Below are 16,805 nucleotides of genomic sequence, written 5' to 3'. Positions count from 1 at the left end.
CACGGCAATATGCTTGTCTGTGACTACTTGTCTCGTGCGTTTAGGATGGGTTTCCATCATGTAAATACTAGTGTAGGGTTATTTGTCAAAGATAGTTTTTCCCTAGGCTAAAAAGGGGGGCATGACTCCTGGGTCATATTGATGCTTCCTAGAGCCAGAGTGAGAATAACATAGAAAGCATTTTAGGGGAGGGTGCGTGTTTCATCAACTTGTAAAGCTCACTAACTATTGTCAACGTTTTTAGCCTACTTGCCTCCCTCGCTAGACACACATTGTTAACGGAGGTGTTGATAATGAATTACGTTACTTCAATGTTTACTACTTAAGTGTCACTGCTTTCATAAGTAGCTTATTGCTTCTGTTTATATTTGCTTGAATGACAATGAAAGTGCTTTGTTGGTGGATTGTGGTAAACGCTAGGCTGGCTAATTAAAAAAAAAGGACTTTAGCTAGCGCTGCACCGTCCTTTCACAAAGGTGTGAAATATTCGGCCCGTGACACCTACCCCTTCTACTGCCACTAATGGCAACTAGCTCACTCCTCCTCACGGTGTATGTACTATTTGACCTATGTTGCGTATCCCCCTCAAAAAAATGTAATAATAATAAGAAAATGTTGTTTTGGGGGTTTTAATCCAGCTGGGTCTAACAGTACATGATATGTCTAGAATCTGCAACTGAACAGATCGTAAAGACATAAACATAAAATAGGACAGGGAGATTCGGTAGAACCTGCAACTGAATGCTACAAACTGCCCATAGCAAAAATCTTTCTTCACCAACAATCTTGTACATTTTAATTGCTGTCTACAATAAAATAAAAACCAAAAATAGTTTAGTCATTCGCACAAAACATGCCAAACAAATGCCACAAAATACTAATAGTGTTTATAGAAAATCCTCAACCTGTTGCTGCTTCACAAATGAGTACTCGCGAACATAACAATTGAAAAGCCCCATCATTAATTCCAAATTGTTAGGAAATTTGCCACAAGCATGCTCATAACAACTTGTAGCCAGATCCACTAGTAGCATAGCGAATGAGTACAAGTCAGAAAACACATTCAAATAGTTAATCTCTTAGGCAGTCAATCATTTACTTACAGCGGTCAAGTCGCTGGAATACAATTTGCAATGTGCTGAGAGTAAGATCATCAACCAAAATGGAATCCTTGGTATACAATTGGTCTTTGGCACTTAGGCAAGTAGATAGTGCTTCATCAAGTTTCCCCATCCTTTCCAAAATTAGAGCCTTAAGCGACTGCAAAATAAACAGGAATAATGACAATAATAACAATAATAACAAATGGTATCCATTCCTCAAAACCATCAGCACTATTAAAATAGATTGTTTTCTTCTGAACATAGATGGCAGGCTCTTCAGCCAAAAAATCCATTGGGATATGCAAATGACAATATGATATGCATAATTAGCATAATTTTCCATACACATATTAATCCTCTCCTCCTATCCCAGTAAAAAGAAAAGGTGATCAATTAAAGATCCCATAGCAATAAGACGCAATGAATTACACTTTTATTTTGTTCTAGAAAAGCAACTTGCTTATTTTCTTCCAATCTTCCCTTGCTTTCTTTAAGGCCACCCTTTTTTATTCACCAGGAGAGACACAAACACACAGGGATCACAGATTAAATCAAGGATGATATCTATTAATGTACAAACTTTTTGGTTTTGTTTTGAACTTTCAAAACATCAAACAAAAAAAAAATGAGAATTAAATATTAATAAATCTATTTTTCCTTCATTTCTTTTCTATTTTGCTTCTCGAGAAAAATGAATAAGAATATAAAATATGTAGAAAATCAATGAAAAATTTTTTTTTATTTTAAACGTCGTAAAACTTTATGTTTCTTAATTTTCAATTAAACTTGAATAAATTTTCAGCCTTAATAATATTCGAGCCATCAAATATACAATGGACACAAAAAAAAAATTTAATTTCCTTCTCTCTTTTGTCCTTTCCTCTACCAATCTAACCTCAGAATGCAGAACCCAAACATGGCCTTAAGAAATCGAGTATAGAGAAAAATACAGGTTCACAAAAGAGAAATCGAGTATAGAGAAAAATACAGGTTCACAAAAGAATTCCATGAGTACAACTTGTAAGTTGTAACACAGCATTTGCATTTTTTTCCCCTATGATGATACCTTCTTGCAAAACAAGCTCAGACTCCATTACTCAACTCGTGCAACTAATGCATAGGCCCTATCAAGCATTTGATCAACTAGTCTTTAGCAAGTTGACTGTTCTGTTTTGCATTTTGTGAACAACTACAGAAAGGAAAAGAACAAAACGCACAAGGCTGGAAGCCAGCCACTGACTAAAATGCTCGTGTTTTCAAATGGCAAATTTAAAATCTAATAAGCACACATCTCTTCAGAAATGAATTCACGGTCAACTGTTGAAAGAAATAAACAAAGTCCTGTAAACCAAACTAGGACTGCGACTCAACTCCTGCAAATAATAATAACAACAAGAAGTCTAAGCAGCATAATGCACTATCAAGTATTTCCTTAGCGACTAGTCTAGCTCAAGGTTCGTTTTTACATTTTTCGGAAACACTAGAGAAATCTTGAGTTTCAAAAGGCAATTCACTCCAGAAAAATGAATTTATCGGTAACTGTTGAGGGTAAACATGCGTGAAGATGTATGGCTCCACGCTCCAAAGCGAAACTTGCAAAAGTGAAAGATGTGCAAGAAAATGCTTACAAGAGCGTAAGGCGAGTTGGGGTACTTGGAGATGAGTGACTGCGAGAGCTTTAGAGCGGTCTTGAACTGCCGAGAATCGATGGCGTCCCATATCGGCCGCACCCGACGCTCCGGTATGCCGCCGGCCATCCCAAACTTCGAGGCCATTTCCCTCCCGTGAGGACTTCAGTCCAGAAATGCTCGAAGTAGAAACCCTCTCTCTGTGGCTCTGACGCGGTGACGGAATTTGAGAGACAAGACGGAGGGAAAGTGACGACGAGTGAACTTGTGCTTTCAGTTTGGGCGTCGGCTTCGTCAGCGAGTCCGAAGCAACGTCTGGAAAACCTAATCAGAGTGTTTGGACGCTAGGCTTGCCTCGTCTAGTGTTTGGATGCACCTCTCCCTTTTACAATAATCAAAAAAATAAAAATAACAATGGAAGGACAAAAAAATAAAAAATAAAAATAAAATTGCGTTTCTTGCCCAAAATATTCTTACCCAAAATGATGTTTCCAAACACCCTACTTATTCTTTTTAGCCATAGTCCTTCTCAAGTTTAAAATATGAATTGAGCATGTAGGTTCTAATTTTTGAAAGAAAAGAAAATATTGTTATGATAAGTTAATGCAAGAATTAATCATTTCTAAACGCAATAAAAAGCGTGTAAAATAAGAAGATCAACCTATTCCACCATTTCATCCTATAAAAATATCATCATTTTTTTTTGCAATAATAGTTCAATTATACTGTTGAATAAGTTGCATAACACACTCAACTCTGGATTTGGGTCAACCTGAGACCGATGTACTTTGGCTCCTTTCCAACAAACAACAGCACCCATATAATCACTTTATGTGAGAACCCACCAACAAGGTTGAGTTTGGCAATACTTAATTATTAAAAAAACTCATTTTCTCATAGGTGATTCTATTAAAAACTTTTATGTAACACTTTTAAAGAAAATTGTATTCTCTACACAGGGTCCTTGATAATGATGATTGGGCTTTATTACGGGGGCGGGATCAAATCTCGCAGCTCCAAGCTGCGAGATTTAAAAGGGACACCTATTATTATAATAATAGAAAGGAAATTCAAGTTGAATAAAAATAATGAGAAAAAAGATTTTTACATAAAGATTTACATAAAAGAAATTATTGATTATAAATAAGTATTTTGATATAAAAATTTGGATAAAATCCAAAAAAAAAAATTCAAAATATGATTCTAACCCCTGAAATTACAAAAAAATACTAAAAAATTTCTTATAATTTAATTTTATTGACGAAATGAATAATTTGTTAGTTAACTATTAAATGCATGTGGAATGACAAAATTTGTCTTTAATAAAATGATATTTTAAAATGACATTAATTTAGTAAATAAAAAAATATATATGATTAATATAATGATTAAAGTCAAATAAGTAGATTAGAGACCGAACAAAAATTTCGAATTGACTGCTTTGATGCTTTGGGCCAACTAATTATATAAGTATGACAAAATAATTTGTATTATTTCAAAATTTTATAAAAATATAATTGGAAAAGATAAATTTCTCAATAAGTTATAAAAATGCCTAGTAATTATAATGCTATAAAATGTTTATTAGATGTAATATTTAAAATTAACAATTAAACATTTTGCAAGACAAATTTAAATTTATTATTTAAATTTAAATTTAAATTTGTAAAAAGGGAACGTTATAATTAAATTTAAATTATAACTTTAAAAAAATTAAATTTAATTAAATTTTAAATTTATAAGGGAAAGTTATATTTTAACAATTAAGCAATTGTTATATTTTAAATTTAAGTTTTATAAAATTTATAAACTTAAATTTTATATTTTAAATTATAATTAAATTTAAATAAAACACATTGTTAATTTTAACTGAGAAATGATTAAAATTATACGAAAATTATCTTAGGATACTATCATATGGGTAGGTAGATTATTCTTATTTAATTTATTATTTTGAGATAAGGTATAAAATTGTTTTTAATACACAAGTAATCTTACTTTGACTGCTCACGACACTAAATACACCGCGAAAAGTAAAATCCATTAACCAAATACCATACAAATTTTAGCGATACGAATTTTGCAGTAAAAGATAATTCAATTTAAGGAATTAACTTAACTAGACATGCAAATTTTAGCGATACGAATTATGTGTCATTTTTTATATTTTGCAGTATTGAATTATTTAGAGATACGAATTATTAAATGATATATACAAAAGAATAAAAAAAAATAATCAATTATATACAAATGAAATCAAAACAATCATTGATATACATACAAATAAAATGCAATGAAAATAATGCTAAACTACTCCGTGCCGCAGCGAGGTCGTCTTCGAGGTCGTGGTGGCTACCGTCTGCGTCTACCCTCTCCCTGCTGGTCAGCATCATCAGGTGTCTTGTCCCGTCATGCTAGATGTGGATCCTTTCCCCCAAGAGGTGTTGCATAATCATCATCAGCCATGCAGAGCGCACGCGGTGAGAAATGATACAATGTCTCGGGACAAGAACGAGGCGGCATAAGGGGTGCATCGACCTCCACCCCGTCGAAAAAATCATCCAATAAAAATGACATCGATGGGGTAGCAGCAGAATCGGATGGGGCACCAGTCGGTATGCTTGACGGTCAGGCAATATCAGCTGCAGTGGAAGGCGCATAAGGCGCTGACGGGCCGAACAAGTACTCGGCCTGTACGACTGGTGGGGAGGACATGAGAGTCCCTGGACGACTAGAGGAGGCATGTCATCCTCCTCGTACTGGAGCTGGTCGTCCTCCTCGTACTAGAGTTGGTCGGCCTCCTCGTGCTGGTACATCAGGTCGACCTCCTCGTTCTGGGATCCGTCGACCATCCTCATGGACGAGGTCCAGTGCAACACTCATCAATCGGTGGATCGTAGGATCCGACGAGATCTAGTCTGCCTCAATGACTATGTCAGCCTACAGGTTATGAACATATATTATTAACGCATTCAAATCGGAAGGTATATATCATAAAATGAGTTGTGGCATTAGTCTTCTTACGAGGCTAAAATATATAGCTGCGATCCTGTCGACGAAGCAGCGTGTGATAGACCTATACCAAGTGAAGTATGGGTCATCTAGACGCATCGGAACGTGCTCCGCCACTCCTCGTACGATGTAGTCTTGCCGATGCTCCCACACAATGACGAATATCGCGTGCGTACTCGACCAGTCTGTGACCCCTCGACCACGCCCATCCATGCCGTGGAGATCATCCCCAACAATATCTACCCCCGAAGTCATAAATGGGGCGGGAATATCCTGTCGAAACCCGAACTGTCGCATGACTCGATTGGGGAGATACCACTCAAGAATATGAAAGCATATGAGTGGCACTCGAGCTACCCACAGGTCCCTCCCGTCTGCATAGGCAGGCGGCATGTCGGCTAAAATCTCTTCCGTGTAGGGCATCCATAAAAACTGCAGTTAGACAAAACAAAAAGATAAGCAGACTATGCACAATTGAAAGAAAGAAAGAATATCATGTGCTATACTTTAACTGATTTATACCTCATGCTCCCGGTGCATGTCCAACTCGAACCTATACCAGGGCAATGTGTGAAGCGCAACCATTGATGCCCTCAAGTCGTCTCTCCATCTGTATAGGATGAAACGTAAGTTCCCAAATGCAAGACTACTACGTATTACGAATTAGTATTCGCAATAGTTATTGAGTGAATGAGAAGGGATAGATAAAATTTGTACTAACCGGTATGCGAGTGGGAGAGGATCAACCGGACAACTGTCCTGATCCCTCTCAATCTACAGGAAACCTCGCCGCGTAGGCGCGAATGAAGGAAATCTCTCCCAAACCCAAACCTGGAGTAAGCGAAAGAGGCCCGCAATCTGTGTCTTCGAGTGGTGCGCGACGCGACACATCTCCATATACAACCACGCCAAAGTGGCAGACCCCCAACTATATGAGTGACACACTCCGAAGTCCTCAAGGAGTAGAAGGAACATAAGATGTGCATAACTGCCAGAAACATCAGAGAAGATCACCCCACAAATCAAACGCAACAAGTGGGCTCGTGCGTGGCATGCTATCGTCTGAAAATCTGCATGTGCCGGGAGCTCACGAAACGCATCCCCCTCGAGGAACCGCATAAGGATTCGTGCACCAACTAACTCGCTGTTAGGCGGAACGACACCTAACAAACGCTCGCACATAGTACGCAGGGCGAGTTGACCCTGACGGTCTGTAGGTCCCTCCACTGGTCCAGCAGTGCGACTAGTGACGGCTCGCCCATCAATTGGCAACCTAAACAAAATAGCTACATCTTGTAATGTGATGGTGGCCTCGCCATGAGGTAGGTGGAACGTGTGCGTCTCGAGTCTCCATCGCTCCACCAATGCTGTGACAAGATGTCAATCTAGCTAGATATGAGCAATCTGATAAATGCCATAAAACCCCGCATCACGTATAATGCGGGGGTTTGCCTCTAACCAACGCTCCGCAAACTGCGTGCCCCCTCGACAAAACAGGGGCTCCGCATGCCCATCAGTCCATGCTCAGCTGGCCTTATGATAATCACCCATCGTGAAGATGCTCGGATCGGACGGCCCTAGATCAATCCTGGAAAATGCATCGTTGCATCAGAATAGGTATATACAAAAAAAAAAAGGGTGTGAAAGAGTCTCAAACTGCATACAACATCAACGCGACGGTCCAGCTGCATCGGCCGAGTGGGTCCTTCTCGGACACCTTGTGCGATTATGTCCTTCTTGATGACATATACTGCACGTGCTCCTCTTCTTACCTTCCCTAGGGTCCATCTCATTGTGTATACGGGAGCTCCTTGGACAACCTTTATGTCAAGCATACACTGGATTTGCCTGTATAGTCGGCAACGACGATGCTGGCCAGTACGCCTCGTGCATAATCAGCTAAAAATCTGCCGCATATGTCGCATAATGTTCGGCGGTGCTCCAACAAGGCTCAACGTACTGCATGGCATTCAGTTATGTCTTCGCACATGCAGCGAGAAGGTGGGAGCATGGAAAGTGCAAGGCTTGCTACTTCCCACACGAGCAGACATGCAAATCCTAAATGCGCAGGGTTTGCACGTTGTTTCCTTTATGAGATCCCAACTGCGCAATCATGATGTTAAAAGTACCTCTAGACCGGTTGAACGTCATCACGCAATGTCCGGTCGCCTTCAACTTCCTTCTTTCCATCGCAAGCAATATATGAGGAGTTAATACATTTCCTGCTGATATTGCATTACGAGCAGCCTCTCGTCGGCTGTTGAAATAATGTGCAACGTGATAAAATGTCAGTTGCACAAGGGCAATGATTGGGAGGCTACGAGCGCCCTTAAGGACGGCGTTGACACATTCGACAAGGTTTGTCGTCATGTTCCCATACCTTCTACCACCATTGTGGCACTAAGTCCACATATGAGGAACGATTTGATCAAAGAACGTCTTCACGAGTTCCCCACCCTCATCGAAAATCTTGTCCATCCACGTGTTAAACTTTCTGACTTGATGCTCCCTTCCCGCTCGCTCAGTCATTCGCTTCAGATTGACACTATGCACTTTCGTGCTGAAGTTGCTTACAACGTGTCAAAGGCAGAATCGGTGGTGCGCATGTAGTGGCTGCCAATCGGGATTATGAGACACTGCAGCAATGATCCCTGGATGCCTATCTGATATAAGGCAAATGTCGTCCCTATCGGTAATGGAACGAAGACAACACAGAAACCAATTCCATGTGTCCAAACTTTCCTCTTGCACAATAGCGAATGCAAGGGGAAATATTTGCCTATTTGTATCCGGGCACGTCGCAATAAGGAGTTTTCCCTTGTACTTACCGTACAAGTGTGTCCCATCTATACATATCACAGGAGGACAGTGAGGAAAACCCTGAATAGATGCTGCGAACGCCCAAAAGACTGATACAAATGTTACGGTCTGATCACTGCCTGGTATAGGGTTCCACCTCCACTTGACGACAGTACCAGGATTATAAGTGCACATTGCTTCCATCCACCTAGGCAACGTCTGATAAGACTTCTTCCAATCGCTGAATACTTGGGCAATTGCCTTCTGTTTTCCTAACCAAATCTTCTTATATGAGATGGAATAGCCAAAACGACGATCTATGAATTCTTTCAATGTAGCGATTGAGGTCGATGCATCACCCCTTATCATATTCACAATCTCCCTAGCAATAAGGGACGACGTGATTTGGCTATGGTCTTGCGAGAGGAGTTCATTCAAGCATGTGTGTGGACCACCATATTGAGTGATTTCGAAGAATCGATGTTTTTGACGATACATCGCACACAGTCTCCAACTGCATTCAGAGTTCTTACACCTAACAACCCATAATAGTGGGGTCGACTGCAGGATGTGGAAGTCATGGTGCGTTCAAGCGTGGTAAATTCGCACAGCAGCTATCAATTGATCTTTTGACCCAAATAGCATCCCTTTACTTAGTTATGATGATTCATCCCAACGAGTTACCCGTATAGGAGGCTCGTCACCATGGGACAAATCTGCAGCATCTACATCAATTACACCATACATAGGAGGTTCGTCTATGAAATCTGCCGTATACGTCGCATCATTCGATTGACGGGGGGGTGGGTCGACATCATCGGGGAACTCGTTCGTCCCTTCACCAATTTCCTCCTCGTACATGTCATCTTGTAAATGAACATCGTTCGTGATGTTCATCCCCACGTATAGCGCGTTGTTCGCTATTGCTAATAACGATCCTAGTTGTTCTACTGAAACATCTTCGCACTACTAAAACATCTTCGCAAACACCATGATAATTCATATGAATAGTAGTTCTTTCGTATGTCTGCGGCTCGAATGATGATCGTGGACATTCGTTCATATCCACAATAGGCATCCCACCAACATCTGCATCTTCTTCCTCCGCTTCAACCACGTGCTCAATAGACTTTCCCGGCTGCCCATCTGCGGCGACACCCATCTGAGGAATGTTTTCAACATACAGTTGCACAGTCAAATATGTCGTCCCTACGCAGTGTGCATCCAACACCATGCGCAAACCGTAATCACTAGTTACGGGAACAACCTCATAGAAGATTGTATCATGATGCCCCTTAATCGGTTATCTTGCGGTTACCCGCAATGTATATTGATTTGGATCAATATGCAAATACTTGTATATCTTCGCATGCAATTTAGTTAATTTACACCTATGACCAATTCTAATAGGTTGAACTGGCGGAATACTATAACTAACACCGGTTTGTCCGGTTATAATGTTACCCCCCATGTACAACAATACCGAAACTAGAATACTACTTAAACTTCCTGCCATCTAGATTGACGCTTAGGAAATATAAAAGACCTACACAAAACAATAATTTTATGTATAAGTGATATGCTAAGTGAATAGTAAACAAAAATTATTTTCACTACGTTCATGTGCATGCAATATTTTCTAAATATTTCACTTGTCACTTTGAAAATATTCTTGCATGCAATTCTGACTTTTCTACGAAAAGTCGTATCGAAATTTCAGCAGCATGCCAAGTGTAATTTGAACATTTACCCATTTTTACAATGACCCTTAAACGTTTGCAAACAATATAATAATATAGTTTAAGCATGCAAGAACCTATAATATCTACCAGCATGCAATTCACATCACTGCATCAACCATGCAGGAGGCATTTAAATTCGCGCTTAGAAAAAAAAGACTTTTAGATATAACATATAATATCTTTGAAACTTTTTTGTAAGCAAGCCTTCAATTAATACGTGTGTCACAAATATTTATTTAATATTTCATAAAAATTAATTAACATTTTATATTTATATTATATAATAAAATTAATTATATATATATATATATATGTATCTATATACATATCTCAAATATAGATTGAAAAGCTCCAAAACATCATGTGCCATTGAGTGTATACTAAATAATTAACTTGTAATTCCTTCAACTTATATGCATGCCACTATCATATTCACATAGCTGCCAAACATTAATAAAAAATTGTTTTTAATATATCATTTATCTCCAATGAACTCATCTTGTCACTAATTTAGAAAGTTGATTTTTATACATAAGAAAGAAAATGAGATTCATTTTTCTATTTTTTCTTAAACAAAATTTGGGAGGAGTGAGAATCCACACATCAGTTATGATTCAAGTTTAGGTTATGTTGAATTTTATATAAATTTTAACAAATTTATATATACAGTTTCAAATTTATGTCATCAAATACAATATAATTTAAAAATTTTGATAAGTCAATATAGAGAAGTGATGCGAAAAGCTTGATGAAGATGACACTACAATGATAGATCTAAATAATTATCTCACAAAGGGAACTAGTTAACCACATACCTTTTGTCATTTATATAGTTTGTATTATCAAATTCCTCCTATCTTATTACTCACAATCTCTCTCTACTTTATTTTATTTTGTTTAGCTTCCTTCAAAAATTCGATTGTTTCAAATATGTATTTGTATTTATCATGTTTATTTACTTACTAGCTAATTAAGATATTAAGGACAAACATTTTAAAAGTAATTAATTACTCGAGATAAATAAGGGATGTTATGTACACATCCCGTGTTTTCATTGATTAGTTTGGTGAAATATTTTTTTGTGTATGTAATTTTTAGTGTTTGATATTATGAGCTCGTGGTGCCGTATTGATATTTAAAATTTAAGTAACTTCATTAAGCGAATTGTCTTATTTAATGTAACCAATCCTTTTATTTTCAACATAATGTATGATAATCTTGAAATATATAGCCCTTTTATTTGCATATATGCATGTCAAAAGAATATATTTCTTTTTCGATTTGAAAAATTTTAAGAAGGGTTTTCAAAAAATTAACAATTAAGTGTAAAAAACAGCTTATGTAGTACTTGTATGTATGTGTTGTTTAATTCTAATTGGTTTAGCCCATAGCTTATAAGGTAGAAATCTACCTACTAATTTATCCTTTTTAGGTGGTTACCGCTGTCACTCGTCATGTAAGAAGTCTAAAAATAACAACAATTTTTATTTTTTTGTCATTTTCTTTCATGTGACTCTAATAAATAATAAATATTGGTAAAAGATTAACTTTTTCTACGTTCACAATTTTATAATAATTTAGTTCGTGCGACAGCCAAAGGTATCTCAATTAAGTCATTTTGATAATGTAAATATCTATTACATGTTAAACTATCCTACCTCTTTGTCTCAATTTATACTTGATGATCAAGGAGACGCGCATAAGTAGTACACCCAAATAATAGATAATGTAAATTATGGATCAATTTATCTAATAATGGTTTTGTAATTAAACAACCTTATCAAAGTGAGTTAAGACCCACAAACAACACAAAAAATACAAACAAACAAAAGTCCTAAACAGTATTTTTTCTTTGATATTAATGAATATGTAAATTTAAAATATTGAAGATAAAATTTGAAGCATAAATATTAGATCAATATACTTTTTTTAATTTAAAATATTCAAGATTAAATTATTAAAAATTTACATGATATTATACATAATATGCATTATATATATATATTTATAGTATATCGGTTTGGTTTGGTTACTTGTGATTATTGAATGGGCCAAATAAAAACCAAATTGATAAATAAAAAAAATTAAAATTTTGTGACCAAAATTGAACCAAAGAAATGGTTAACCAATTTTTCGATTTGGTTTGGTTTGATGTTGCGATTCGATTTTTTATTATGAAACATAGAATCTTAAGTAATATCAATTAAGTAAATAATAAATAAATTTTCTAAACTGAAATATTCAAGACTACTCAAGTGACACAATTGAAATTAAACATTCAATTTCTAAAGATAGTAATAATAAACCTGAAAATGGGAAAAAAAATTATTTTCAAAAACTAAACAGGCCCTAAGTGTACAGCAATACCAAATTCTACAAATCATTATGCGGAGTATATACACATACTAATAGAGACACAAACGTTAATGAAATTATTAATTAAAAAAATTAACCTTCCTTTAGATGCAGCAACGAACCCAAATAGTCGGAACGCAAATATGATACGAAACCAACTCAAAACATAAAATAAATCTCAGTAAGTTAAATAATATATTCACGTTTTTTTCTAAATAAAAAATAACATACCCCATCTTCGGCCCTTAAATAGCCTCACCTCACCTTCGCCCGAACGGTCACTTGCCACCTCGAACGGTAACCTGCCAACGGTCCTCTGCAAGCTTAGCTCGAACGGTCTGCAACCTTTTCTCCTCTGCGATATTGTCTTCTGAGAGAGCTCGGGAAGGATTTGAGCAGACGAAGCAAATCTCGTAGGACTATCCTGCGAGATTTACCATGTGTCACCACGCAGATGGATTTTAGGCGCAAATCTCGCAACTTAGTCCTGCGAGATTCCGCCACACGTCACGTTCCAGTTCGATGCCTCATTAAATCTCGCAGCCACGTGTCACATTTCAGTTCAATGCCTTATTAAATCTCGCAGCTTGGAGCTGCGAGATTTCCTCAAGCGTCGCCACGCGTCACCTGCCCCCTGTTTCTCTCCTTACCACGCGTCGAAGGCAGAGCGGCCATCAGTTTAAATCTCGCAGCATGAAGCTGCGAGATTACGTGAGCATTATTTTGGGAAAATTTTTCCCAATCAGAGTGTTATTTTATATTTTATTTCTTTTTTATAATAAAATGGGAAAAAACTCAAAATATTTAGGTTTTGTTTGTATAAAATATTTATGCAAATATGTAGTAAAAATTATGCTTTGTGTTTTCAACATATTACGAATTTGGACCTTGAGTTCGTGGTCCATCTCTAGTTCTCCATTAAGCATGTTAGGGTCCAATTCTTTCTAGTTTTAGAAATGAAATTTAATAGGGTAATAGAGGAGGGGAGATTTGGAGGGAGGTAGTTTATTATTGTAAATCAATTAATATATACAATTATAGTTATAATTATACATAATTTTTTTTTAATTTCAACTCAGTTTTTTTTGGGGGGTGAGCGATTTATTAGTTAAGTTTAATGACATTTTGATTCTTGTTATTCATCACCATAACAAATTTACAAGTGAAGTGGCATCTATCATTTGTTGAAATTAGTTAATTATTTTTCCTCTCAACTAATATATTATAACAAAGCATGTCATACCACCTCAATTATGTTTACTGCAATGTCTCTTCCTATGATGAATATAATTTTTAATATTTTAATAAACAATTAAATAACATGCATAAGTTTCACAAATAATTGGCAGACTTTATCAATACTTTTTAATCGATTGTTGAACTTTGACATATAACAATCAGATAATGTTTCAATTTCACATTCAATAATAATTTGTTGCTATTAATAATTAGAGTTTGAAACGAGTTGAATTGAACCAAGTTGTGACGAGCATGCTTGTTTATTTATAAGCAAGTTCGAGTTTGACTCGAGTTTAAAATTTTTTGTTCAAACTCGATTCGTTTGGCATATATATAACTCAAACTCGACTCGAGTTTGCGAGCCAAGCTTGAGCTCAAGTTCAAACTCAACTCTACTGAAGCTCGTTTCAGACTAACAAACAAACAAAACCACTAACTTAATAAATTTATTGACAATTAATAAATATATAAAGTAAAAAATTAAAATCAAATGTTTAACGTAATTAATATTGAGTTTGTTCATGAGTATAATATCGAGTCAGTTTTTGAGCTTAATATTGATTTAGTTGACAAGTTATTAATGAACTAGTAAACGAACTAGCTCGCAAGTCTAATAAGTCGGGTATGAACAAACTCAAACTCAGCTCGTTTAGATGATGAGTTCAAAATTTGAGCTCAAACTCAACTTGTTAAAGTTAATAAATGAGTTCAAGTAAATCATTATCCAGCTGAGCACCAAATAGTTTATGAGCAATTTGGTTCATTTGTAACCGTGCTAACAATTGATGCATAGATCAATAATTGTATTTTATATTTTTTTTATTCAAAATATTATGCATTATAAACCATGCACCAGTACTTGACAACATTATAGTAATATTTTTTATTTTTTAATAATAGTACTGTTAACGCAGTAGCAATCCACAAATATACATTTAAAATTTGGTGTTGTACTCTTTTGAGTTTTACATAATAAAACTTGAATGATGATTGAGATTAAAAATCAGTTATTGCATAGATGTGGGGGTCATGTGGTTGCAGATAGTTTGTGTTGGCCTAACAAGGCTTAATCTTAGGTTTTGATGATACCAAATTAATAATACTTAACTTGTGTGTTTAAGTTTTCAGGCTTCAAAAGTGTTCGTGAGATCAAATTCAAGTGTCTAAAGAGAATGATTGACAATTATACTTAAAGACATGAGAAATGATGAAGCTTATTGAAGATAGAGTTCAAAGTGGACACAAAAAATGGAAGTTAAAGCATGGAGACTTAGTGCTTAGAAAGTTTTTTGAAAAGTCTCATGTAAGTACTTCACAAAATTCAATATTGATGCTTGAAGCTCTTAGGAAATATCGTTGACTTAGAGACCTATTTTTAAACCATAGAAAATATTTTTTATTAAGTATCATATAAGTTTTACAAGTTTAAAGATGAGCTTTGAAATCAAATTTTGAAGAACATAGAAGTTGCGAGCCAGGACGAACGATTGATGAATTTTCATCAGGCGATTGACATTTTGTGCTGATTATTTTTTTAGCAAATAGAATCGAGACAGGTGACTTGTAAGGCCCTATGAAATTCTACCATAAATAAGCTCTGATATCAAACTGTAAGTGTGATGCCCCGATTTTCATACAATTTTTTTTTTCAATAATAAATAAATAATCACGTCATAAATCCACTAATCGGCCACATCAACAATCCTACTATCATTCATACGACCCGACCTGCATTGGGTATCGGGTAAAAAGTTATTTTATTATACAACCTAACAGCGGAAGACAATATATACATATCAGTAAGAATACAATACCCAGAGTATCAATATACACATAAATACACAATACTATCTTATATCCAAAAACAACACAATCCTAGGGAGTCACACCTCCCTAGTCCAAACTCACCCTGTATATCAGGGTCCCAGCTCCCTATAATCACGGAGCTCTACCACCTGACCTATCTCTATCCCCTGAAAAATTTAGATAATTTGGGTGAGACACATCTCAGTAAGAAGGATTAAATTATTTACAGTGTGTGGCCATATAAGTACAATTATAATACACTTTGCTTTTCAAATCATCATTTCATCTGAGAAAATACACTGATATACATATTCTTATAATTGTATAGATATACAACACAAGATTTTCCTTTATAAGCTTTAAAATCATTTATCAAATTAAATGATTTCCAACAGATATTTACCCGTGACGTTCCTGAGAATAGGGAAGATTACCCGCCCATATAGGTAGCTTCCCTCTGCCCTAACACATTATGCAGCTAAGTATGGTCACATCTAATACTTATCAGGGCACTCACCTTACTCAGTAAGCCCTCAGGTGGAGAGTTTCACTTCGCCTCAATTATTTATATTATTAACTCACGCGGTTCCATTTCCCAATTTTATCATTCTTTATTTCTCAATTTCGATTCTTTCTTTCATTTCTCATTTTAGCCAATTTTATCATTCTTTCACTTTTCATTTTCACTTTACTTTCCGGCTCATGAGTATCCTCGGTATCAAATACCAACATTACCTTTGTAACTCATGGCTACCCTGAGGATCTTTCTATACACGCCATGCTTCCCCCCATGGTCAAGGTTGTGTGGCCTGAAGGCTGGATCTAACCGCGGTTGGTCAACCCGGTTAGATCAAATATCATATCACATATCGCGTCTGTAGTACGACTGGCCGGCCAATAACCCTGATCCGGACTCAGGGGGCCCAACAATCCTACACAATGGCACAGTCGACTGTCACGCCACACGCTCCAAGAGTCTGCGTGGTTGCACTAACACCACTCACAACGGTATCGTGCTCAATATCATAACCATCCAACAGGGTTCACCACCACATACCCACAATCATTATGGGATATTGGCCTTTTATCATTCATATTTCACGTATTTCCACATTTCTTAT

General features: G+C 36.3%; 1 protein-coding gene across 2 annotated transcripts in view; it reads right to left on the bottom strand.

Moving 5' to 3' along the window:
• The window catches only part of LOC131149381 (N-terminal acetyltransferase B complex auxiliary subunit NAA25), a 32,660-nt gene extending 29,594 nt beyond the window's left edge, over nt 1-3,066 (bottom strand). For both annotated transcript variants that reach the window (XM_058099780.1, XM_058099781.1), the window contains exons 1-4: nt 2,732-3,066; nt 1,104-1,260; nt 906-1,024; nt 732-806 (exon numbers count right to left, since the gene is read on the bottom strand). In XM_058099780.1, coding sequence (XP_057955763.1) covers nt 732-806; nt 906-1,024; nt 1,104-1,260; nt 2,732-2,878 — 498 coding nt within the window. In that variant the 5' untranslated portion in view covers nt 2,879-3,066. The remainder of the gene's footprint in view (nt 1-731; nt 807-905; nt 1,025-1,103; nt 1,261-2,731) is intronic.
• Between the last annotated feature and the right edge of the window lie 13,739 nt (nt 3,067-16,805).

Source organism: Malania oleifera, chromosome 2 (genome assembly GCF_029873635.1).
Source record: "Malania oleifera isolate guangnan ecotype guangnan chromosome 2, ASM2987363v1, whole genome shotgun sequence".
Lineage (NCBI taxonomy): Eukaryota > Viridiplantae > Streptophyta > Magnoliopsida > Santalales > Ximeniaceae > Malania > Malania oleifera.
Note: the sequence above shows the minus strand (reverse complement) of the source record. Positions and strands in the feature narration are given on the sequence as shown.